The sequence below is a fragment of the Heptranchias perlo genome, chromosome 27 (assembly GCF_035084215.1).
Source record: "Heptranchias perlo isolate sHepPer1 chromosome 27, sHepPer1.hap1, whole genome shotgun sequence".
NCBI classification, from domain to species: domain Eukaryota; kingdom Metazoa; phylum Chordata; class Chondrichthyes; order Hexanchiformes; family Hexanchidae; genus Heptranchias; species Heptranchias perlo.
In genome coordinates, this window is record NC_090351.1 from 16,359,590 (window position 1) to 16,386,991 (window position 27,402).

The following is a 27,402-nucleotide window of genomic DNA, read 5'->3' on the forward strand; positions in this document are numbered from 1 at the left end:
AACTTTCTCATTTAACAGTGCTGAAATGTACAAGATTTTAAAACAGATTTAAAAAGATTTCTTTTCCTGAAACATCACTTTTGGTTGTGATCTACTAGATTGCTCATTTCAGAACGGCGTATCTAAAATATATATTAAGCAGATTTAGTTATGAAATTTGGCTATGAGATTAATCAAGGTAGATTGATCATTGAGTGCTGTAACATTAAAGGCACAATTGTTAAAGGGCTGTTCATATTGCCCAAATAGCATCTGTGTCCAGAGCAGAACAATCCAGTTCAGAACATGCCATTCTAGTATAACTTGGGGTGCTGTGTAACTAAGTATCCCAATTTGAGAAATTTATTTTGCTTTGATCGTCATGAATGTAACTCTTTCTCGCACCCCCACATCAACGATTATATCTGTGCAAAAAGCAAAAACATTAATTTTTGAAAAGTGAATTTCAGTCAACATTGGCACAGAAATGCAGAACCCCAAGGTATTCTTGTAAAATTAATTACATTGCGAAATCAAGGAGAAATCGCAATTTTCAGCACTCAAATCAAATACAATCCACAAAAATCTGTAACAAGTGATTATAATCAAATCCCCACCAGACTTTCAACTTCCAATTGTTCGTTTGTCAGTGAGAAACAGACAGCCAGCAGTTGAAAGTCTCCCCCGATGACTCCAAAAAGTTAACCTTAAGCATTTGAAGTAAAATAAAAAGCCAGCCTCCAATATTATTGAATTAAAGATTGTAAAATTTTGTTGTACTTCATCATTACAGCAGTCAGTGAGCCATAAGGCTGTTGTTACTCTATGAATTTAGCATCTTATTCACACAGCTATCCATGTAAAATTGGCACCACATTCACTATCAAATTTTAAATGAGTACTCCTATTCAGCTGCTAGCCTATTTCAAGGAAACTGATGGCCATTCCCTAGATTCACTTTATGGCAGGACCAGTATGAGAAGGTGACACAACATCTTAGAAAACAATGAGCATCATAAAAAATCATTCTAACTTCCTGATGTGATTCTGATCTGTTGGGGGCAGTGGATTTACAACAGTGAGTGGATTGCAATGTTTTGAGCCAGGTGAAGTGAAGCATACAAATTTGGGGCTCTGCCTCACATTTGTGTATACGTGCCACTTGTGTATGAGTTTCAGAGGAAATGAGAGCAGTACAGCAAGAGACAGATATAATCTTGCATACACATGTGAAGCGGTGCTGTTTAATAAGCCTCACATGTGCCGGTGCCTGTAATAGACTTGCAACATAAGATTTCAAGGTGTAATCTGATAACCTATGGTTCTGGTCAATCCTACCTGATTGATAGCTCTAGAGAGAAAAGACTACCAAAAAGGATTAAAAAGGAAAACAATCCTTTAATCTCAGTTAACTATTGTCATTTTTGTTTCAATTTGGTGTTAATTTTGAGAAAATCTTTTAGGTCATGCAACCTAAATAATATTATGGAATTACAATTTTTGACGTCCCCCCCACTACCAAAACAATTTGTATTTTTTTTTGTAATGTTTCCTCTTCACCCACCAAAACTGACTGCCTGCATCCAATAGGAGGGTTGGATGGTGCTGGTTGCTAAACAGTGCTGGTCCATGGTTGAATTACTGGTAGGTACACTTGAATGCTGCAGAAAGGGACCCATCCCTTTCCACTTCTTCCCGTTGACAAGCTGTATGCAACATGATAAACTTTCCTCTAGGGTGAAGCCTAAGTGAGAATGTCAACTGAGACTGGGATTCAAACTTGGAATTTGCTGTTAAGAGTTTAGTGATCTAGTACTGAACCTACTGGGACACCTCACAGATACAACTTTCATTCACTTTTTTTGAGATTCAAATATTAAAATCAGAAGAGTTTAATATGTTTAAAAAAAAACACGGTTTATTTTACCAGTTTCAAAATTAAGTTCAACCGGCAGAAGCCAACTAAAGAAATGAAGTCGTTGGATAATGTTTGGCCTGATGCCAAATCTCATTGGTTTTGGACATCCGTATAATATTAGAAAATAACATTCAATATTACCAGTGGTATTTTTGTGTACACAACAGTTGTGACAAACAGTTGTTGTATGAGGAGAGATTGGGTCGACTCGGCCTGTATTCATTCGAGTTTAGAAGAATGAGAGGGGATCTCATTGAAACATATAAAATTCTGACAGGGTCCAGAACGAGGGGTCACAATCTCAGGATACGGGGTCGGACATTTAGGACTGAGATGAGGAGAAATTTCTTCACTCAGAGGGTGGTGAACCTGTGGAATTCTCTACCACAGAAGGCTGTGGAGGCCAAGTCACTGAATATATTTAAGAAGGAGATAGATGAATTTCGAGACACAAAAGGCATCAAGGGGTATGGGGAGAGAGCGGGAATATGGTATTGAGATAGAGGATCAGCCATGATCACACTGAATGGCAGAGCAGGCTCGATGGGCCGAATGGCCTACTCCTGCTCCTATTTTCTATGTTTCTAACACTAATGTAAATATGGTGCTTATTTATACACATAGTACACTCAATCAAAAGCAAAATACTGCAGATGCTGGAAATCTGAAATAAAAGCAGAACATTCTGGAAGTACTCAGCAGGTCAGGCAGCATCTGTGGAGAAAGAAACAGATGAAAGCTCAGTGACCTGAAACATTAACTCTGTTTCTTTCTCCACAGATGCTGCCTGATTTGCTGAGCTTCTCTAGAATTTTCTGTTTTTATCACAGTACACTCAAGATGTGAATGTGTTCTTCATCTAAGAGACTACCAGTCCTGGCAGAGGTTTTAGGCTAATATTTAATATACAGTACTTTATAACAGTAATATTAACCTTAAATAGTCAAACAGAAAGAATAGGAATGAGTGATTAACCATTGTAACCTTTAAGGTGTGGTTTCAGCACCATAGAGTTGATTTAATTACAGAAAGGATTGGTGTTAAGACATTGAAGGAAACCTTCAGGCTCTAAATAACGTACATTACATTCTCATGTCTAGTTCTTTACAGTAATTTGTTCCACCTGCACAGTAAAACTTAAGTAGATGTTTTCCACTCACCAGACACTTCCCAAAATCCCTTATTGAAGTACAACTGTTAACATTCAAATTCTACTGTCTACTAAAAATTAGTCCTTTTTAAATATAAAATCTCAGCACTGTAGCATTCTATCACCCTGCTAATGTTAATGTTTTAGATGTGAGTGGGTCTGTACATTCCAGCCTGCCTGAAGCCTGCCCAAATGTTACAGGAAGGTGATGGAATGATAACCAGCTTGGTTAAACAGTGCTAAAGCAATGAACAAAAATAAACTTAAATCACACAGGAGGATAGCACAAAAATAGCCACACTGTTCCATGAACCCTGTGCCCTACTTCTTAAGTGTCTACTTCCCTGAGCTGCTGTTGTGGGTGGTTGTATTTGTGAAGAGCACCTTAATGGACCTCAGTTTGGCTTGGTTAAAAGACAGGACCAGGTTAAACGTCAATGTTTAAACTTTCGATTGCTGAAGAAGCAGTCTTTGGAACTGTTTTTCAGCTATCCAGGTCCCACCTCCAGAAAGGACAGCAGTATTGTTGAGGTACAGAAAAACAGATATCGAATGAAAAAGGGTAAAATAAAAGTTAAAATAATAAATATTGGAGTGACTGTGAAAAAAACATGCTAAAAAGTCTACATTTTATAAGTAGCTATTATATTAGTTACTAAAATGTCAATAGCATTATTACTGTAATATCTAAGGATTTTTCATCTTCATAATGCGGGAGCTGATTTTTTTTTAAAATGGTTGACCCAAAGAATAAAGATTTTCTTGGTACTGTTGAAATCAAAAGAGTAATAACTTTGGGAGGAGTACAGATTTTTGTTATTGGGCAAGAGTGCAAGAAAATAAGAGTTCTGTGTTTTAATTTTTTTCATCTGGATGACCATATTACAAAATGCCTAATCACCAACAGAAACACATTGTTAGATTTTACTTTTAGTTTTCTGGTAAATTCATTTTGTGCTGATCAAAATATCAAGATATTTGTGCCAGTGAACCGAACACTCTTTAATTCTGAGCATCAGCAGCACGGATTACCAGGACAGGCACAGCACAACATATAGGCTCCCTTGACACTTCTCCAAACAACTTCAGACCATCAATCCTTACTGCAGCCAGTGTAGACTTATCCACTTCCCACGCTAGCCATCCTTGTGACTTCGCTGGGTGAGATTGCCAATTTAGAGGCAATTCATGCCGAATTATGAGCAGCTTTATGAGGTGGGCCTAGCATCAAATAAAAATTGACTATGACTATTTCGACTTATTTCACGTCAGAATGGCGTATAATACCTGTCAAAAAGAGGAAACTTTCATTCTAATAGTCTTAGTTAGATATGAATCCAGATTCCATGAAGTGAAAGAACAATTATAAAATGCTTAGAGGGCTTGACAAGGTGGATGTTGAGAGGCTGTTTCCCCTGGCTGGAGAGTCTAGAACTAGGGGTCATAGTCTCAAGATAAGAGGTCGGCCATTTAGAACCGAGATGAGGAAAGATTTCTTCACTCAGAGGGGTTCTGAATCTTTGGAATTCTCTACCCCAGAGGGCTGTGGAGGCTCAATTGTTGAGTAAATTCAAGACTGAGATCGATAGATATTTGGACACCTAGGCAATCAAGGGATATGGGGATAGGGTGGGAAAGTGGAGTTGAGGTAGAAGATCAGCCATGATCTTACTGTATGGCGGAGCATGCTCGATGGGTCGTATGGCCTACTCCTGCTCCTGTTTCTTATGTTCTTAATATGTTATCTCAATTTTGTTCTATTTCTGAAAAAAAACAAAAAAAAATAAAACAATTAATTAGTCATTATTTGTTGATATTTTTAGCTGTCCATGTATTTAAGCCAGCGATATTCATCTTTGCTATTCATTACCATTGTTGTCGCAAGGCTGCAACTATTAATGGTTCATATCATGTAAGTGGAAAACCTCTACTTTGAAATGTTATTACTACGTAAACACTGGAAAATAATTAATGGCAGGAAGTAGAACCTGTGGAACCTTTCACTTATTAAATGTGAATTGTTTTGAGCTGAGCCACTATCTCAGCCTGAAGCTTTCCTTTGAGTATGTACCATATACTTAGCCATCACAGCTTGTAGTACCTGTAAAGCAAATAATAGGAAACAGAATTATCTTAATGTGTGCACAGCGATCAGCAATCTAATTGGTACGCATTGCTTGAATCATCCATTTATCAGAACACACTGCAATCAACAATTTATCCTGAAAATTGGCAACAGTTCAAATTAGGTTGTGCTGCACCTTGTGCTTTTGGTTGTGGAACTCGAAGTACCATATTTTAGTAAATCAGACTAGCACCAATGTGATTTCATCCAAATAAGTTCCACTTCCAATACAAAAATCTGAATGAAAAAAATCTTGCTTAAAGGACGAAAGGTATTTTGCTGAATTGTCACATAATTCTAAATGGTATGGAAGGGGAAATCTATTCTCATTATCATCACTCGGGTAGATATTCAACTAGGCCTAAAACTGGCCTTGCGGATCGGCTGCCTATTATAGAAATTGCCCGATTTTCATTTCCATTTAAGTTAAAGAAATGAAAATCAGACCGTTTCAATATAACTACTCCTCAGTCAACAATTTGATACCCATGTTTTATGCATTATAACTGAATGCTGGAAATAACTTGAAAACAGATGGTCTACAATTTCTTGTTACAATAACATCATGAATGGAAATGATGAACAGGGGGCAGCATTTCCCCATTCATGATATCCGTATAACTGCAAAATGTTGCATTGCAGAAGTTTTACACATAATGGGAGCTGCAATTTCTATTTTTCTAAAAAATGGGAAAAAGCCCATTTTTTGTCGAAGTTAGTGAACTACAAACACACATTCTTGAAATGTGAGATTCCTGACAATGTAATTTCATTAGTATTAATGAAAAATATCAGCCAATAACCACACAACTGCAGTAAATAGTCTTTAATGGTTTTTTTAAACAGCCAGCAACAGCACTTAATCAGTAGAAATATTGAAAGGTTCATTCATTCAACTGTGGAGTGCACAATTGTCGTAGAATGCTGAATGATAGGCAGTTCATGTGCTCAGGCTCATAGTAGTAGTCTCAACTTTGCTGCTGAAGAATAGTTAGAAGTGCAGCATGGATAAAAAATTAATTTTTGACACTAGTGGTGTTTCTATATAACAGCATAATCTAATTACTTTGATGTGCTTCATTATTTTTGGAATTTTAAATTGTTTTAAGTTGCATAATTTATTTTGCAATATAAAATTTCCGTTTGCATTTTATATATTCAGTTATAGTTACTGTACAATAACAACTTTCTCTTAATACGAGAACTATCCCAAAGCGCTTCACAAATAGCGGTAGGGAAAATGAATGCTGGGCCAGGAGGGGAGAGATTAGGAGAGGTGACCAAAAGCGTGTTCAAAGGGCAGTGTTTAGGGCTTTATGGTACAGTCGTAGATTAATAGAAAAATTATTCCCAAAATTCCTGAAGCTTGATATAATAGCCCTTGGAAAATTTTCATTTGCTGTTATGTAAATGGATGTTCTTTGTTGTTAACTTTACCTTGCCTGCAGTAAACTTAAGTAATTTATGTTTATGATGCCATTCTGCAGAGATCAGATTTGAAAATATTGACCATTTCCAAACTGTCAAGAACATTGTGACCAGAAGATTAAGTGTGAAATGGAACGTTGCTTTCATAGGATATCAGAGGTTGTAACCTTTGTGTATATAGTTTCCATATATTCACGTAATAACCTTTGAACAGCATCAAATGTGGGATGAAACTACATTGCACATTTACCTGTTGAACATCCTGTGCAGTGTTCACCTTGATGATCAGCATTTTCTTATATTCTACAGCTTTGAATGCTAATATATTTAAAAATATCAGGCACAACTCATAATAAAGTAGAAATGCAGAAGAATGAAATATCACTTAAGAAGTCATACTGATGTCTTTGATCTTTATGTTAACGTATGAATTTACTGCATCTAAATAGCATTGTATATTGAGTCACCATATTTAATACTAAAGTACTCTCACTACACCTTTATAGTGCATTGTAGCTTGCAGTACTTGCACATGCCTTGCCATACTGTTATTAGAATATAGTGAAAGGTGTGATTTATTTGTCAGTGCAGATATCCCAACTGATAAAAATTCAGGGTTTATTTTAATCCTTTTGTAAAGAAGGGATCTCAAAGTAGTCAGATTTACTTCTGAATACATAATAGAAACAATGATAAACTGAAGGAAAGTGGGTGTTGAATCTTTACTGTATAATAATATAATGAAAGTTATATGAGTGACAAAGCAAATTTTAAATATTTAAATTGTATCATGATTAAGAAATATGACGCCATCTACAAATACGATCAAGAACATAATTAAAAAAGCAAAGGGAAGTAATTGGTGCTTTAGTCACAAATCTTTTGACTTTTGTATCAGCAATTGGTACAAATAAAAGATGATTGTGTAAAGGTAATGTATAAAATTAAACAGATTTTAAATGTAATAGTTTAGGGAGTGGGATTTATAATCTTATGTATGTTCAGCGGAAGAGCTGCGGAAACTCCTGACCAATAGTGGAAATGGTGCTTACGATGTTTTTCCAGGGTTCCTGCAGCTCTTTCGTTGAAGTTACGCTAGACGAGTGGGAGAACTCCCGCAGAAATTCTCCCCCAGAGTCTCAGACTCACAAATTGAATTCGTTGTATTCAGGGTCTGAAAGCAAATTGAACCAATGGAATGACTGATGAGAATGAAATTGTTCAGGTTGATGGCTTGATTTAATCGGTAACTGGACAATCACAGTATACTGTGAGAAAAGCCTGTCCAGAAACAACATGGAAAATTAATTGAAATGTGATTGACATGTAGATCAACTCACTGCAATTACTGTTGAGTTGGAAGGCAACAGCTGAGAATGGCCAGTGCAAAATGTATTTTCCTTGTCATCCAAGGTAGGAGGGGAGCCTTTAGCACTCACATCCCTTCAGGAATTTCTGAGCTAACAGTTACCAGTGGCTTTTCAAGTAGAATAGAATCTCAATCAATCTGTTATCAAATATAATCAACATGTTTTTATTTTGTGTTTTTGTTCTGTTCCCTTAAACTATGTGCCATTCCCCATTTCTGGCCACCAGTCTGGATCTAAGAGCTAGGCCTTTGCCTAGAGTGATATTTTAAAACCTTTTCTTTTGTTAAGCTCACTAATATCTGGTCTGACTTAGAATAAAACATTCACTTTTCAATTTGAACATCATTAATAATCTTAACAAGCAAAAGCTAATTTTCATTAATCCATTTTTAGAAGAGTAGGAATGATGAGACCATTGTCAAACCGAGACAAGGGGTAAATTTTAACAGGGAGCCAGGAAGAGGGCGGAGGGGGGGGGGGGGGGGGGTGGTGAATTCCTTACGGGAAACCCGGAAGTACAGGTTTCCCAGATGTTCTTACGATTTTGACGTAAGGACGTCTTTCATTTTTTTCCTGTAGGTTTACTGCCCGACAGGCCAGCCAGATTGTCTGGGAGAGCAGCCAGGGAGCGGATGCCAGAAGTTAAGACTTAGATGAGGGGCGGGGGTTTGGGGGTCATCAGGGGGAGTCGGAGATCGCCGGGGGGGGTCGGAGATCGTGGGAGGGTGTTCGGAGATCGCGGGGGGGGGTGTTCGGAGATCGTAGGGGTGGTTAGAGATCGTGGGAGGGGAAGGGGTCGATCGTGGGGAGCTGTCGGGCATTGGGAAGGAGTTGGCCAATCGCGTGTGTGGGGTCACAGCAGGTAGGCTTGTTGGGCCTGGAGGAAACACTCCTGCTCCTCCTGGCCCACAAGCACTGCAATAAAAGCACTTACCTGCTGAGCTGGGCCTTCTCGCCTCCTCTTACGTGGCGTGAAGAAGGAGGTCCAGGAATCCCGGCCCCAGGAGTTAAAAATAAAAAACCTGTCAAAATGCAGGTCTGCAGCCTCCTTGAAAGATTTTACTGACCGACCCGCCTCCTGAGAGCAGGCTGGTCGCCCACCCCTCGACCCGCCTCCATTAAAACTGGAAGCGAGTTGGAGGCGGGTTGGGGTCAGGTTTTACTTTTTTACGATTTTTAGCTTCCCACCAGCCCCTAACCCACTGTTTGTGGAGTTAAAATTTACCCCAATTAATCCATTAGCAAGGACAAGGAATTCAGCCGCAGCTGTTGTGACAATGCCTTAAAACCTTCAGAGCAAAAGTAAATTAACAAAGGGTAATCCACAGAGAGAAGGAAGGATAAAGTTATTTCCATTCATAGAAAAGTTTAGGATTATATGACAATTCAGTGCAATATACTTTGTTTTTAAGGGGAAACAAAATTTCTTGGAAGGGAAGAATAAGTACTTTTCCCAGAAAGATTGTTTTTGCCTTTAAGAAAAATAACAGAAATCTGAGAGCAATTCCAGATGCAACCTTTAGAAAAACCTACCAAGTTGGATCTCCTGGCTAGAAAAGATTGCCTTGAAATGAATCCAGTGTTCAACACATTTCATTAAGTAGAAGCTAATTCTCAAAAGCCAGCAACAAGGTTTTAAGTTTCATTTGAACAGCCACATGGACATTCAGGATGTTGATCCTCATTCATCTTATTGGCACTCGGCTCAGGATTGATACATCAGATGTGTCATTCTCGCTGGGAAACTCGACATGGTGAGTGTGAATTTGGACCCAAACACATAAGAATATCGCCTCTTAGCATGGACATATATTCATGTTTATTTTTAAAATAGCTGTTTTGGAGTGGTACTTAATATAGAGAGCACTTTCCATCCAGATGATGTTGCCTTTTAAGTAATCTTACATTTTGAGAAAAATTTACGCAGTTTGATAGCATAGGCTCTGAGTTATTATTTATGCTACGTGTGTCTATAGTGTGCCTAACAGCAAGGCTTAAATACTTCAGAAGAGAACAAAAAATATGTAATTTCTGTAACTATTTAAAGAAATATTACTACTTTAAATTATTATAATTGTAAGGAAGGAATACTGTGCTGAAGAAAAAAAAAAGTGGTCTTTGCATTATGGGTGACCTGTGGTACAACATGTTGGTTGTGCCACAAGATTATATGACAAAATTGGCTAGCCGTTGAGATACAAGGCACCTTCTGAGAGAGAGATAAAAATTAGAGGGCAAGGAAAATTGGACTGCTCTTGTACATCTCCAAACAGCTAGTTACAGATTGGTATTAACAGAGCCCTGGGAGCAGATGGTTTGCCCTCTTAGAACAGTATATAGTGCAAGGGACCTGAAGGAAATAATTAATTTAAGTTGGGGTGTTGAAGAGGGAAAAAAAATAGTTCCTGGGGTTAATAATGTTGCTTCCATATTATGCACTCTCCCTCCCCCATCCTTTACAAACCGAAATTTAATAAACCACACTTTGATTGAAAAGCATGCTAATGTTTGAAGAAGTGCAAAAGGAAAAGAGTACTTAAAGGGTTCCTGTTATAAATGTTACCGCCTTAAGCCTAAAGCCAATGAATGTCCTAATTCCAGAAACCATTTCACTTTTAAATTCAGGACATAAAAATGTTCCAATTACAAAGTGCACCTATTTAGCACTTGGGAAATAACAAATTCCTGTTTTAGTGGTTTCACCATGATTCACATTTTAGCTGTGCTTTTGTGCACACAAGTTGTGTGGACTAATGAGGTTTTGAGTACTGTAAACTGCAGAGATTGGTGGAGAGGTCCTCCAGTCAGCACCATTGTGACATCTGAGATGACAGCAGTAGTGGAACAGCGATGGCTCCTATAATTGTTTGAGTTGTAGATTGGGATTAGGATAAAGCTCACTAAAATCTTATTTGTTTCTGCTTAAATGATTGCCATGCACTTTTGAAGATTGAATTATAAAGTACAAATACAGCATTAACAGTCCATATAGTTAGATGTTTTTTTTCTTCCAGATGGCTAGGTAATATGATTTACAATAAATGATCACAGTTGACTTACATATGATTTTGGGCCTTAAACCTACAATTTTACCCATCAATTAATTTAGCCCCCTACCTAACTACATCTATCACAGAATATACTTCTGTTTCAGGACTACTATATCCAAAATGTAGTTGTGACATGATTAAAAACAAGATGGCTCCCATATTCCTTGGTGTGTTTTTTCTTTCAAAGTGTTGATTGCAAAGATGATTCCAGGATGTTATCTCCTTCACAACCTTGTGTGTAATTGGCTGCCTCCTGGAGCCTCAGTAGCATAGTCATCTGCAAATATATAAAGGAAGAAAAATTTAGAATTGAACTCAAATATATTTGGTAGGTTATAAGAAAACTTATAACAATTTGCCAGTATTAGGTAGTATATTTTGTATTGCTAGAAAAAGCATCTTAGGAGTTAACACCCAAGGTCATACAAAGCATTTTTCAACGGAAAAGTCCTCTGGGACAAGGACAGTGGATTGTCTAAAATGTTAACCGTTTAATAGACCCAGGTTCGTTAGATTTATCATAAACATTTGTGTCATTGTGAAAGGTCTGCTATCCATTCAACATTGACGAATGACTGATCTAATGAAGTTAAGAGAGATGCAGCTATCTATTGCCTTTTATTTCTGTATAACTTGAATGGAGGTTTAATTATATTTCTACAGGATGCCTGTTTTACCTGAAAATTAGTGTTTCAGTCTTGCAGCTGAAAGCTGAGAGCTATTTTTTAAGTTGTTTCTGATAGTATACCAAGAGAGTTAGGCCAGAATGAGGTTATTGCAAGTAAACATCAATTTAGAGTCTGTTTAGAGAAAAAGGGAATGGTGTCATTATTTCAGGGGAGTAATGTATGTTTCACCGTGTTATACAGTTTACTGCTCGTTCATCTGTTTCATGTAAATAAAATCACTTGTTGGTTCACAGCCTGAGTTTTGGTCTGGTAAGAGTGTATATTCGTTCCTTTTGTTACAAAGAGGTGAATCATGTGGCAGTATGTGATACATTCTAGTAGCCAATGTAGAGAGCAAAGGTTCTTTGATACCATCCCTTGGTCTCACTATTGCTTACCCAGATATCGTGCAGAAAAAAAGGTATCAGATTACAGAGGCTATGAGGTCCTGTTACAGGAGTAGCTGGTGTCACTGAACCAGACATAATGTCTAGCATGAAAACCCAAAAATGTGACCAGTAGCAATAACTTTTTTTAAAAATTCATTCATGTGATGTGGGCGTCGCTGGCAAGACCAGCATTTATTGCCCATCCCTAATTGCCCTTGAGAAGGTGGTGGTGAGCCGTCTTCTTGAACCGCTGCAGTCCGTGTGGTGAAGGTTCTCCTACAGTGCTGTTAGGAAGGGAGTTCCAGAATTTTGACCCAGCATTTTGAAGGAACGGCGATATATTTCCAAGTCAGGATGGTGTGTGACTTGGAGGGGAACGTGCAGGTGGTGGTGTTCCCATGCGCCTGCTGCCCTTGTCCTTCTAGATGGTAAAGGTCGCGGGTTTGGGAGCTGCTGTCAAAGAAGCCTTGGCGAGTTGCTGCAGTGCATCTTGTAGATGGTACACACTGCAGCCATGGTGTGCCGGTGGTGGAGGGAGCGAATGTTTAAGATGGTGGATGGGGTGCCAATCAAGCAGGCTGCTTTGTCCTGGATAGTGTTTAGTTTCATGAGTGCTGTTGGAGCTGCACTCATCCAGGCAAGTGGAGAGTATTCCATCACACTCCTGACTTGTGCCTTGTAGATGGTGGAAAGACTTTGGGGAGTCAGGAATTGAGTCACTCGTCGCAGAATACCCAGCTTCTGACCTGCTCTTGTAGCCAGAGTATTTATTTAGCTGGTCCAGTTAAGTTTCTGGTCAATGGTGACCCCCAGGACATTGATGGTGGGGGATTTGGTGATGGTAACATGTATAGTTTAATGGTTTTAGGAATTGTATTAAAAAAATAAAATGGGGAAACATTACCAACGTGATTTAGAGTCAAGTGTCACCAAAACAAGTACAGATGTGTAGAATGAAATAGAGACAAAATTGACAAAAAAGAGGCGGAGAAGAAACAGTTCAAATACTGAAGAATGTAGAATGATGTATATTAAAAAGCCAGAAGAACTCTCTCTCTCTCTAACTTCAATCACCCGATTCTTCAGTTTAAAGTCCAAAATGATCATAAGAATTTAAACAAATTACTACAATCAGAACAATATTGGTTATAATGGTCAACATGTAACCAGACTTCACAAGAAAAGAAAAACAACAAAAATAATCTATTCCTGCAACTTAGTTCGGGTGACCTTTAGAAGAGGAATTGTTACAGATTCATTTCAAAATTACTGCAGCTTTGAACATTGCCACTTGCTTTGAACTTCACCAGTTTTTCACAGAGCAATGGTTGAACCCTGCAGCAGCTTAATGATACACAGCTGTCCAGCCAGCTCTCTGTGTAAATCAACTGTACAATACTGAACAAAACAATCACACATTGAGAAATGCCAAGCTCCGTCTCATCAGGCAGCCAAAGCCACATTAGATTACAGCATCAGGATGTTTCCTCAGTTAACTTAACTTGCAATTTAGTGACCACTACCTGCTACAAAGGCAATTCAAAGTCCAGGCACTGGCACTGAGAGATAATGGTTTTAAGGTCAAACACAAATTTTCTACATTATATTGTGAGCTCAGTTTATTAAATGTACAAATATCACTATATTGTTATGTTACCGAGGAATAAATCACAAGGACTTTTTACAGATATTACAAATAAACATATTGGATTCTTTTAAAAAGGCTGTTTTTGGAGTCTATACAAAAAGTGCATTCTAGTGAATTTGCATTTAATATTATATACAGTCCATAGTAATCTCCCATATCACCCAGTAAATACGTAATTCCTGGTCGAATCATATGGTATACAAATGTCTGTTATTGTCCACTTTGACAACTCACATTCCCCAGGCAAAGCACAGAAATATTAAATTACACATGTAAAAAAAAAATCGATGTATTTCTATAGATTATTCAGAGGACCATACTCTGGAGTAGAATGTTGGGACTGGGGCTGATAAATCACTTGAGCTTTGGTCTGGTAATTTATGTTATCTGGACACCGTAAAGTGTTTAGGTATCGTAACACACTGCACTTTGTGCTATACCATGGAAGATACACACAGCCTTGTTATTTCCCAGGAATGCACTGCATCAAGTAAATGGAAAACCTGGTCAATGACTGCTGCTGAAAAAACTGTATTCAGAAATGGATGGGTAAGTGATTACAAAAATATAATTTCATCTCATTGTGTGCAAAAAACACTCAAGATTCAGTCTTGAGGTTCATGCCATTCTCTGAACCTCAAATCTCCATTCACTGATTGTTCTCCAGTGCTTTAAATGAAGAACCGAGGACCATGAATTTCCATGGGGCTCTTTCCATCTCCAACCATAACTTTGGTGGCAGATTGGCAGAACCCCCAGAGAAATGACGTAACTGGCCGTTTTTGGCTGTTGATCTCCTGTCAGAGAATTGACGCAGAAATTCCAGACGCAAGTCGGTTTTTCCCCCTCTATTCTAATGAAACTCAGGCTGCTTACTTAATCAATAGGCATGCCAAATACATAAATCAGAATATAATTTATGAAGCCAGTATTGACACCACTGTGTCAGCCAATGAGTTGGAGGTGGGCAGAATTTACAGCAAACAAAGTCTATTTACTCAGCAAACATCGTCTATTTAAACAGAGTCTTTATGAACTACAGCAAACAGAATTCATGACCGAAACTACAGCTAAGTCTCCTGATAAAAGCAGGATTATTTCTGCAGCAAAATACAGTGAGTGGAGAACAGTTACATAATATAAACTGATTATTTCTCCAGCAAAATGCAGTGAGTGGAGGATAGTTACATAATAGAAATTATGTGCGTAAAATCAATCCCAGTCACTTATAGCAGTGCGGTGTCCAGGCGTGATTGACAGGGGAATTACCCAATCATCTCCATTCTGGCCAGGACTTGCGGTGTCACAAAATGTAGAATCATAGAATCATAGAAGTTACAACATGGAAACAGGCCCTTCGGCCCAACATGTCCATGTCGCCCAGTTTATACCACTAAGCTAGTCCCAATTTCCTGCACTTGGCCCATATCCCTCTATACCCATCTTACCCATGTAACTGTCCAAATGCTTTTTAAAAGACAAAATTGTACCCGCCTCTACTACTGCCTCTGGCAGCTCGTTCCAGGCACTCACCACCCTTTGAGTGAAAAAATTGCCCCTCTGGACCCTTTTGTATCTCTCCCCTCTCACCTTAAATCTATGCCCCCTCGTTATAGACTCCCCTACCTTTGGGAAAAGATTTTGACTATCGACCTTATCTATGCCCCTCATTATTTTATAGACTTCTATAAGATCACCCCTTAACCTCCTACTCTCCAGGGAAAAAAGTCCCAGTCTGTCTAACCTCTCCCTGTAAGTCAAACCATCAAGTCCCGGTAGCATCCTAGTAAATCTTTTCTGCACTCTTTCTAGTTTAATAATATCCTTTCTATAATAGGGTGACCAGAACTGTACACAGTACTCCAAGTGTGGCCTCACCAATGCCCTGTACAACTTCAACAAGACATCCCAACTCCTGCATTCAATGTTCTGACCAATGAAACCAAGCATGCCGAATGCCTTCTTCACCACCCTATCCACCTGTGACTCCACTTTCAAGGAGCTATGAATCTGTACTCCTAGATCTCTTTGTTCTATAACTCTCCCCAACGCCCTACCATTAACGGAGTAGGTCCTGGCCCGATTCGATCTACCAAAATGCATCACCTCACATTTATCTAAATTAAACTCCATCTGCCATTCATCGGCCCACTGGCCCAATTGATCAAGATCCCGTTGCAATCCCAGATAACCTTCTTCACTGTCCACAATGCCACCAATCTTGATGTCATCTGCAAACTTACTAACCATGCCTCCTAAATTCTCATCCAAATCATTAATATAAATAACAAATAACAGCGGACCCAGCACCGATCCCTGAGGCACACCGCTGGACACAGGCATCCAGTTTGAAAAACAACCCTCTACAACCACCCTCTGTCTTCTGTCGTCAAGCCAATTTTGTATCCAATTGGCTACCTCACCTTGGATCCCATGAGATTTAACCTTATGTAACAACCTACCATGCGGTACCTTGTCAAATGCTTTGCTGAAGTCCATGTAGACCACGTCTACTGCACAGCCCTCATCTATCTTCTTGGTTATCCCTTCAAAAAACTCAATCAAATTCGTGAGACATGATTTTCCTCTCACAAAACCATGCTGACTGTTCCTAATTAGTCCCTGCCTCTCCAAATGCCTGTAGATCCTGTCCCTCAGAATACCCTCTAACAACTTACCCACTACAGATGTCAGGCTCACTGGTCTGTAGTTCCCAGGCTTTTCCCTGCCGCCCTTCTTAAACAAAGGCACAACATTTGCTACCCTCCAATCTTCAGGCACCTCACCTGTAGCGGTGGATGATTCAAATATCTCTGCTAGGGGACCCGCAATTTCCTCCCTAACCTCCCATAACGTCCTGGGATACATTTCATCAGGTCCCGGAGATTTATCTACCTTGATGCGCGTTAAGACTTCCAGCACCTCCCTCTCTGTAATATGTACACTCCTCAAGACATCACTATTTATTTCCCCAAGTTCCCTAACATCCATGCCTTTCTCAACCGTAAATACCGATGTGAAATATTCATTCAGGATCTCACCCATTTCTTGTGGTTCCGCACATAGATGACCTTGTTGATCCTTAAGAGGCCCTACTCTCTCCCTAGTTACCCTTTTGCCCTTTATGTATTTGTAGAAGCTCTTTGGATTCACCTTTGCCTGATCTGCCAAAGCAATCTCATATCCCCTTTTTGCCCTCCTGATTTCTCTCTTAACTCTACTCCGGCAATCTCTATACTCTTCAAGGGATCCACTTGATCCCAGCTGCCTATGCATGTCATATGCCTCCTTCTTCTTTTTGACTAGTGCCTCAATCTCCCGAGTCATCCAAGGTTCCCTACTTCTACCAGCCTTGCCCTTCACTTTATAAGGAATGTGCTTACCCTGAACCCTGGTTAACACACTTTTGAAAGCCTCCCACTTACCAGACGTCCCTTTGCCTGCCAACAGACTCTCCCAATCAACTTCTGAAAGTTCCTGTCTAATACCATCAAAATTGGCCTTTCCCCAATTTAGAATTTTAACTTTTGGGCCAGACCTATCCTTCTCCATAGCTATCTTAAAACTAATGGAATTATGATCACTTGTCCCAAAGTGATCCCTCACCAACACTTCTGTCACCTGCCCTTCCTTATTTCCCAAGAGGAGGTCAAGTTTTGCCCCCTCTCTAGTCGGGCCATCCACATACTGAATGAGAAATTCCTCCTGAATACACTCAACAAATTTCTCTCCATCCAAGCCCCTAATGCTATGGCTGTCCCAGTCAATGTTGGGAAAGTTAAAGTCCCCTACTATTACCACCCTATTTTTCTTGCAGCTGTCTGTAATCTCCTTACATATTTGCTCCTCAATTTCCCGTTGACTATTTGGGGGTCTGTAGTACAATCCTATCAAAGTGATCTCTCCCTTCTTATTTTTCAGTTCTACCCATATGGACTCAGTGGGCGAACCCTCGGATATATCCCCTCTCACTACTGCCGTGATGTTCTCCCTAATCAAGAACGCAACTCCCCCTCCTCTCTTACCTCCTGCTCTATCTTTCCTATAGCATCTGTACCCTGGAACATTGAGCTGCCAGTCCTGCCCCTCCCTTAGCCATGTTTCAGTAATAGCTATAACATCCCAGTCCCATGTACCCATCCATGCCCTGAGTTCATCTGCCTTGCCCATCAGACTTCTTGCATTGAAATAAATGCAGTTTAATCTAGACTTCCCTTGGTCTTTGCCCTGCTTTCTCAGACCATCTGTCCGGTCATGTTCTGTACACTCTCCCTTACTGCCTTTTGTTTCTGTCACCATTTTATTTCCCACTGACTTCCTGCATCGGATCCCATCCCCCTGCCACATTAGTTTAAACCCTCCCCAACAGCACTGGCAAACACTCCCCCTAGGACATTGGTTCCAGTCCTGCCCAGATGCAGACCGTCCAATTTGTACTGGTCCCACCTCCCCCAGAACCGGTTCCAATGGCCCAGGAATTTGAATCCCTCCCTCTTGCACCATCTCTCAAGCCACGTATTCATCTTAGCTATCCTGTCATTCCTACTCTGACTTGCCCGTGGCACTGGTAGCAATCCTGAGATTACTACCTTTGAGGTCCTACTCTTTAGTTTAACTCCTAACTCCCTAAATTCAGCTTGTAGGACCTCATCCTGTTTTTTACCTATATCGTTGGTGCCTATATGCACCACGACAACTGGCTGTTCACCCTCCCCCTCCAGAATGTCCTGCAGCCGCTCCGAGACATCCTTGACCCTTGCACCAGGGAGGCAACATACCATCCTGGAGTCTCGGTTGCGTCCGCAGAAACGCCTGTCTATTCCCCTTACAATCGAGTCCCCTGTCACTATAGCTCTGCCACTCTTTTTCCTGCCCTCCTGTGCAGCAGAGCCAGCCACGGTGCCATGAACCTGGCCACTGCCACCTTCCCCTGGTGAGCCATCTCCCCCAACAGTATCCAAAACGGTATACCTGTTTTGGAGGGAGATGACCGCAGGGGACCCCTGCACTGCCTTCCTACTCTTCCTCTGTCTGTTGGTCACCCATTCACTATCTCCCTCAGTAATTTTTATCTGCGGTGTGACCAACTCACTGAACGTGCTATCCACGACTTTCTCAGCATCGCGGATGCTCCAAAGTGAGTCCATCCGCAGCTCCAGAGCCGTCAAGCGGTCAAACAATAGCTGCAGCTGGACACACTTCCCGCAGGTGAAGGAATCAGGGATACAGGAAGGAGCCCTGAATTCCCACATCTCACAAGAGGAACATGACACGGCTCTGGGATCTCCTGCCATGACTTAACCCTTAAGTTAGCTTAACAACAACTGCAATGTCAAGAGAAAAAAAAGGAAAGAAAAACTACTTACCACTCCCTTTAAGGAGTTTACTCCTTTAAATTGTTCTCAATTTAGAGAATGTTAACTACACTAGGGACCTTGATTCACTAAAAAATAAACGCTACTTCCTATAAGACCAGCAGACCTTCCCTTTCCTTTTACTTCAGTTACTGTCGATAAGTAGGACTGAGATGAGGCGAAATTTCTTCACTCAGAGGGTGGTGAACCTGTGGAATTCTCTACCACAGAAGGCTGTGGAGGCCAAGTCACTGAATATATTTAAGAAGGAGATAGATAGATTTCTAGACACAAAAAGCATCAAGGGATATGGGGAGAGAGCAGGAATATGCTATTGAGATACTAGTCCTGCTCCTATTTTCTATGTTTAAAACAAAAGCAAAATACTGCGGATGCTGGAAATCTGAAATAAAAACAGAAAATGCTTAAAACTCTCAGCATGCTCACCCATTATAAAATGCAGTCCCCGTAAAGATTTGCAAACTTCTAAAAAGTACTTCGCAGCATTGAGATGATTTCTTTTTAAAGCATGCAGCCTACAGTTTAAGCAGACCTTGTGTTATCATGATACCTGTTTTGGACTTGAGAGGGATGCCTATAATGCACGAGAATGATGCAAGCAATTTCCAAAATGATAGTTTTTTTTACAGGAAGGATACATTGCAGTATATTTTTAAGTAAAAACAAATGATCAACACTTCTGCATCAAATTTAACAGTTTCCTTTCTGCCCCAAGATTAATTAGGAACTGCTACTCTCTGCCTTATGTTCATTTGATGTTATATTTGACCTTTATTATAATATACATGATGAAGAAATAAGCAAATTTATTAACACATGTACATGCAGGATTTTTCTGATGAATGTAATGTAATTGGATCAGTTTCCAGGTATGGCATTAGCTTTATTCATACTGGTATGATGAACTATTTGACTAACAAAAACTAACTCGCTGTGATAATTTTAAAGTAGGTTTCACTGCCTTCAAAAGGGCTCCAATGTGAAGTAACCTAAAGATGCAGGCCTCTTGTCATCAATATTCAATGCAGCGTGTGTTGCGGGAAGATGCAATTTATTGCTATGTTGCAGAGAAATATGCAAGTCTATCAAAAATTCTGAAATTTAAGGGCACTGTAATATCATACAAGTGATGGTTCTGCATCATACCAGTCATGTGGTCCTTTCCTGAAATATCAAGTAGCTACTGAATTTGAATAAAGGGCAAAGACCCAATTTTCGGCACAATGTTGCTGTAACTGAAGCAAAGCTAACGGACTGTGAAGTTAGAGGACACATAATACTTCTGAATCAATGACCCTTTTGTGCCTTTCTTCAAAGTTACAAATCAAAGTGAGTGAAACACTTCTACATTATTCAGCCTGGAATAAAGGGGGAGTTTAGTTTTCTGTTAAACTGTTAAGGTACTGTGTCTACTCAGTTGTACACTATAAAACAATTAGCTGCTTCTCAACAATATTATTTGTATGTAGTTATGATATTTGATAGATATAACTACACATGATCATCACCGGGTTCAGGGACACATTGTGCAGGACTTGCCCTCAGGAGGTGAAAGAATGTATAAATAAATTATAGAAAAAAGGGAGGTAGTCAATAATAGGATAGATTTTACATTATTTAAGGATGGAGTAGCTTTGCTGGGCTGAGTGAATGACTCATTGGTTCCTAATTTTTCTAATTTCACGATTTCTTATGTCCTTAGTGTCACTGATCACAATCAAGTAAATTTTATTGTATTCTTATTCTTAGATACAACAGCTTCTTATCTTGCATTTGTCACAAGCATTTCTCCTTCTTTCTTCAAAATACGGTTACTCATTTTCTCATCACACTCTGCCTCTCCTTAAGCTGATGAGTCACTCGCACTCCTCCCGTACTTGGCTCAAGCAACCATTCTTTTTGTTAAATCTTGGAGAGTGAATGTTGGTAGCCTATTTGCCTAAGAGACCATCATAGCAAAACTAATACTGATATATACACACACACGTGCACAATTAAAGAACCTGAATGTTCCGAAATCCTTTCTTTTAAATATTTAATCTAACATTTGAATAACAGAATCACATTTAGTGTAACAAAGCTTCTGCATATTACCTCGTCTGAACATACTTTAAATAAGTAATAATCTGAGCAGACTTCAACTTTTCTGACACACGGTGGGGGGATTTTAACTGCCAGCAGGTTTCTGGTGGGAAACTGCTGGTTTCAGTTAGTGTCCTGCCCGCCTGTGGCAGTATAAGGCCACGGCTCTTTTAACCACCCGGCCTCATCAAACTGCCACCAGACCATTTCCCACCTGGAACAGGCAAAAAGTGGGCAGAAAATGGCTGCTGGATTCTGAAAAATCGAGTAGCCCTTAGCCGCTCGTCAACACTCAGGTAAATGTGGGGAAGGAGGTTCCGGGGGGCGAGGGTCTTGTGCTGGGAACGTTGTGAGGGGAGGGGGAAACCCGGGGCAGGGGAGGTCTAAACTTTCCTTGTGAGGTCTGGAGGAACACTCCTGGTCCTCCTGTTCCCACAAAGGAAAGTAGAAGACTTAATTGGAGGGTTTCTTCAGCTTCCTGATCCTTTTCATGCTGGCCTTCATCTGGTGGGAAAGTTGTGGCAGCTTCCCTGTTCATGCCGTAGTTAAAATCGCTATCAGGGTCCGACAATGTCATCGGGCCCTGATTAGCAGATGTGAATTAGAACCCCTGGCTTTAGGTGGGCAGCTTAGCCGTCTGTCCAGGAAATGCTGGGATACGGGCAGCTTTCCGGCAGGAAAGTAACCCGGTCCATTTTAACTGCCTTCCTGCCTGGTTTCCACCAGCAGCGCAGGGTAATAATCCCTCTAAACTGTCAGTCTGGCTCAGTTGGTAGCATTCTTCCCTCAAAGTTGGCTTAAGCACACAGTCTAGGCTGACACTTCAGTGCAGTCTTTGAAGAGTGCTCCATTGTTAAAGGTGCTGCCTTTCAAATGAGATGTTAAACTGTGGCCTAATCTGTCTGTTTTGGTATCGTCATGAAATCTTTATAAAGATTTCATGACGATATTCAATGAAGAGCAGGAGTTTTCCCGATCTCCCAGACAAAATTCCAACCTCAACCAATTCCTACTTTTGTTAATTTAGCAAAAGGGCAGTCACAGATAAAAAGTATTATTTCAAAGTTTGCGCTCATGCCTACTTTTTCTCTACAGTTAGCGAAGGTCAGAATTTCACCGCCACTAAATAATAACGTAGTGCCGCTATGCTTACAAGTGGGTCTGATTCAAGTGAAGTCGGTGCCGTCTCTTTGATCTTTCTTTCGTCTGCGGGGGGACACGTAACTTGTGATCCTGTACTTGGAGGAGGCAAATGGAAGATCTTGGAGCGGTCTTGTGAAGCAGTTGACCATGGTAAAGTATCCTGTACCCACTTAGCAGGGTCTGCCCACACAGCTTTTCTTCCATATGTCTAAGACAAAATAGGAAAGGTTATAGATTGTAATAAACGTAGCTATCCAGTTTATATATTTAATAGAAAAAATGTTCTACAATTAGAGGTGACAACTAAAATGAATTTCTAAAACCAATTTTTATACTTCAATCTGAATCTACAGATGATATTCAGGTTTTTTTTCCTATTTTTTGAAGCAGAAGGCCATTTAAACATTTCCTTTTGAAAGTATATTGTTGTCCTTCCCTCAAGCTTTGCACAAATATAAACTTCAAGAGATTCTAACTTCAGAAAGATAGCTGGATCACATTGACTTAAGTATTTGAATGCTCCAGATACGGGAACAGTAGTTCAACATAATATCAAATTGTTTGTTGAAGTATTTTCAGTGGGAAGTTTGTATCTCCTACAGCTTTTGTTTCCTTTGCCTAAATCAGTCGTGTGAATAATCTGTACTAAACAGCTAGAAACAGAATGATATTTGGGAAGTATGGATGTTCTCAGATGATATTACTTCTGGGTCCCAACAAGGAAGTTATCTCATGGAAAACTACAGAGTTTGGTTCATTATTTGTACATTGACCATAAGTCATGATTTGGACACAAATGACAACAGGTTGACAACACAAAACATGTTGGCCCGTTTATGACATGGACTATGGCTGTTAATGGTGTAAATTGTGTAAAAATGAAATGCTGATAGAAAACAGGTTTGAACATGTACATACAGGACAAAAAATGTCACCCACAGCATCCAAAACTAAAGGAATCAATCTCAGCATAAAATATGAATTTCCTATTGAATCAAAGCAGATTCTGACGAGATTTGGTATTCAGTCTTTGTTGACGGTGGTGGGTTGAATCCAGTAACTAAACAACTTCATCATTATTACATAACATTTTCAAATAGTATTGTTTTTCTACAAAAAATGACAGTTGAGAATTTTGGTTTCTTTCTATTCACATTGCTCTCCCAAAACTAGGTGGGATTGTGAGTTGTGAGGAGGATGCAAAGAGGCTTCAAGGCAACTTAGACAAGTTCAGTGAGTGGGCAAATACATGGCAGATGCAGTATAACGTGGATAAATGTGAAGTTATCCACTTTGGAAGGAAAAACAGAAAGGCAGAATATTATTTAAATGGTGATAGATTGGGAAATGTTGATGTACAAAGGGACCTGGGTGTTCTTGTACAACAGTCACTAAAACCAAACATGCAGGTGCAGCAAGCAGTTACGAAGGCAAATGGTATTTTGGCCTTCATTGCAAGAGGATTTGAGTACAGGAGCAAGGATGTCTTACTGCCGTTACACAGAGCCTTGGTGTGACCACACCTGGAGTATTGTGTGCAGTTTTGGTCTCCTTACCTAAGAAAGGATATACTTGCCATAGAGGGAGTGCAGCGAAGGTTCACCAGGCTGATTCCTGGGATTGCAGGACTATCGTATGAGGAGAAATTGGGTCGACTCGGCCTGTATTCACTCGAATTTAGAAGAATGAGAGGGGATCTCATTGAAACTATAAAATTCTGACAGGGCCAAAAAGACTGGATGCAGGGAGGATGTTTCCCCTGGCTGGGGGGGTCTAGAACGAGGGGTCACAGTCTCAGGATACGGGGTGGGACATTTAGGACTGAGATGAGGAGAAATTTCTTCACTTGGAGGGTGGTGAATCTGTGAAATTCTCTACCACAGAAGGCTGTGGAGGCCAAGTCACTGAATATATTTAAGGAGATAGATAGATTTCTACACACAAAAGGCATCAAGGGGCATGGGGAGAGAGCAGGAATATGGTATTGAGTTAGAGGATCAGCCATGGTCATATTGAATGGCGGAGCAGGCTTGAAGGGCCGAATGGCCTACTCCTGCTCCTGTTTTCTATGTTTCTAATGCCTCAGTATATAGTGCCAATTGAGAACATACTGAGCCATACAGAACAGGAGAGTCCCAGGTATATTCCCTGATCTATGTTAATTAGCAAATCTCAGCCTGGGCAGTAGCAGAGGTCCACAATTGGCCTCAATATCTCTGGGCTGGGGTTGGGGCGAAATCAGCCAGGAGTATCACTTCAGATCATTATCTAATCATGCCTGCTGGAAAGTGCGGATAAGTGAGGACAGGAAGCTGTGTATCCCTGACTCCCCCCGTAGCATAGTTTGTCCACGTTCACAGTAGAGAGTCACACATGAAGAATGGCCAGCACTGTGAAACTGTACTGCAGCAAGTCAGCATATTCAAAGGAGGAGATAAAAATCCATTCACTGTAAGACAGCTGCACTAAGATGGTGACGATCACCACTGGTTGAAGAAAACATTAATCCAACAGTATTTAGATTGAAGATTAGTGCTAGCCCTGCTGGCAGATTAGAAGATACCAGATTCAATTCCTGGTCTGTGCTGAGTTGGTTGATCTCAGTCTGAGTTACAGTATAGGTGTGGTAACTGGCCTCAGTAAAACCAGGCTCTGAAGTGGAAAACCAGCCAGGGTTTTGCTCCGAATCAATAATTCAGTGAATTGTGGTGGAAAGTGCTCAGGTGTAGACTTCAGGGGAGGACAGGAATATTTCTGCTGTGATGTTGTCCACAGTTGAACTGCCAACCAAAACACTCTGTCCACAATCACACATGAATAATGGTCACTTGACCAAGGTACTCAGGTGCGGCTGCACGCATAAAACTGCACACCAGTAGCAGTCAAAGGAGAAGTAATAAAGAAGAAAACAAAAAAAAACACTTTTTAAAAAAAAAGAAACTAGAAGCAGATTTACATTTCTTTGTAAATTGAGTCATAATGGGAATCATGTTCACACATCTATCCACCTGTCATGGGTTAGGAATCTACCTTCTACAGATTTACTATATACCAACTCATTATCAAGCTGTGGCTCGCTTCACTCCAAGCAGTTCCACAAATCTATTCTCTCTTGTTTCAGATCATTCTGAAGATGCCACTTCAGAAACCACCTCCTCAAAGAATTAATCTATATACTTGATCCAATTCAGTAGTCCCTGTATTACAAATTCGGGAATACAATCATATCTGTCAATTTTTAATACCTATTGTAGGCATTTGTTAATGATTGATGATTATGAGAACTCCTTTCTCAGTTGAGTCATTTCTCTCCCTTCATTAATCTTCTCCAGCTATGTCGTATTCAGCAATACTGACTACAGGTTTATTTAAAGTTAATATAGTCCCTTCACCTGCTTTCATCAAGGTTCCTAACTTCCATTTGTACAAAATGTGAGAAATGGAAGGAGACGTAGAACAATTTAAATGAGATAATTTATTTTATCGCATCTCTACCAATAGCTTCTCTTCCCATCCCCACACCGTCACCTCGGGAGTCCCCCAAGTATCTATCCTACACCCTCTCCTCTTCCTTAGCTACATGATGCCCCTTCATCTGCAGATATAGGATCAGCTTCCACATGTACGCTGATGACATTCAGTTCTATCTCTCTCCACCCCTCCACTGCCTGCCCTTGTGCTGTCAGACGGCTTGTCCGACATCCAGCCCTGGATGACTCAGAATTTATTACAGCTAAACATTGGGTAGACCAATCCCATCACCTTTGGCTCTTGCCACAAATTACGCACTCTTGTCCCCAACTCCATCCCCCGCCTGGCTACCATCTCAGGCTGAATATACTATTCAAATACTTGGCTTCCTCTTCGAGCCTGAGTTGAGCTTTCCAACCCCGTATCCTCTCCATCACAAAGACCGCCTGCTTCCACCTCAGCCTCTTGTGCACCCCTAGTCCCTTTGCCCCTCCATGCTTTCAGCTGCCTAGGCCTTACACTCTGGAATTCCCTCCCTGGGATTTCTGAACTTCTTAATAGTGAAACAAAAAGTAATCTTTGCGATGAATATACTACGAAAGCTGAGACGATGTAATATAAATTTTAAAAATGGTGCCTTTATGATTAAACAAACACAAGGGATGGTAGCTCCTGCAATTCGAAGTTGGGTTCCCACTGAAATGGCCTAGGTTATAATCGTAACCTTAACTGGTATTTGAAGATTCCTCCTCTACAAATGAATTTTGCTAGTTTTCAGACGGGATTCTAGATTGAGTGCCTCTCCGTAGCAAAGTGCTCATCTCGAGCACTAGTGGGGAAACAAACAATCACAGCAGCCGGTCTCCACCCACCAAACATAAGTCCCGCCAATCAGTATGGAATGACAGTGACAGTGTCTGTAAATAAATCCATGGTCAAAGTCATGCAACTTTCCAAATGGAAGGATACTAGTGTGGATTAGAAATGTAAACAAAACACTTGTAGAACTATTTAAAAAAGAAACAGCAGAAATAAGCATACCACCACACCATAGACACAGCTTAACAAGACGCATACACTATGATTTCTACCAACAGCATGAAAGCAACCATTTTCAGGGAGATATCCTAGTAGATTAGTAATTTCAATTTCACCAACAAAACAGAAAATAGTTCTCTTTTGCTCTTTCTGCTGCTGTTAATTTGGAAATGTTTATTTAGGTGGTCTTTTTGAAATTACCCCGTGTGCCTTTCCCAAGTGATTCTCTGTACTTAGCTAACAGGATCATTGCTTTTATTGCAGGTTATTTCTGATTTAGTTTATTAATGAGGTTGCCTATAAAGGACTTCCACCCACCAGGGAATGTCACCTTGACCATGACCAATTTTCTGTCCCTCTGCTATCCATATCTGCTCCATCACCAAGACCATCTACTTCCACTTCCATAACATTGCCCGTTGCCGCCCCTGCCTCAGCTCATCTGCTGCTGAAACCCTCATCCATGCCTTTATTACATACAGACTGGACTATTCCAATGCTCTCCTCCCATCTTCCACCCTCCATAAACTTGAGCTCATCCAAAACTCTGCTACTCGTATCCTAATTC

General features: G+C 40.2%; 1 protein-coding gene across 3 annotated transcripts in view; it reads right to left on the bottom strand.

The window, feature by feature from the left end:
• Positions 1–9,766: 9,766 nt before the first annotated feature.
• The window catches only part of LOC137344431 (neuron navigator 1-like), a 420,186-nt gene continuing 402,550 nt past the window's right edge, over positions 9,767–27,402 (bottom strand). For all 3 annotated transcript variants that reach the window (XM_068007396.1, XM_068007397.1, XM_068007398.1), the window contains 2 exons: positions 22,336–22,533; positions 9,767–11,297 (listed from right to left, as the gene is read on the bottom strand). In XM_068007396.1, the coding sequence (XP_067863497.1) occupies positions 11,202–11,297; positions 22,336–22,533 (294 nt within the window). In that variant the 3' untranslated portion in view covers positions 9,767–11,201. The remainder of the gene's footprint in view (positions 11,298–22,335; positions 22,534–27,402) is intronic.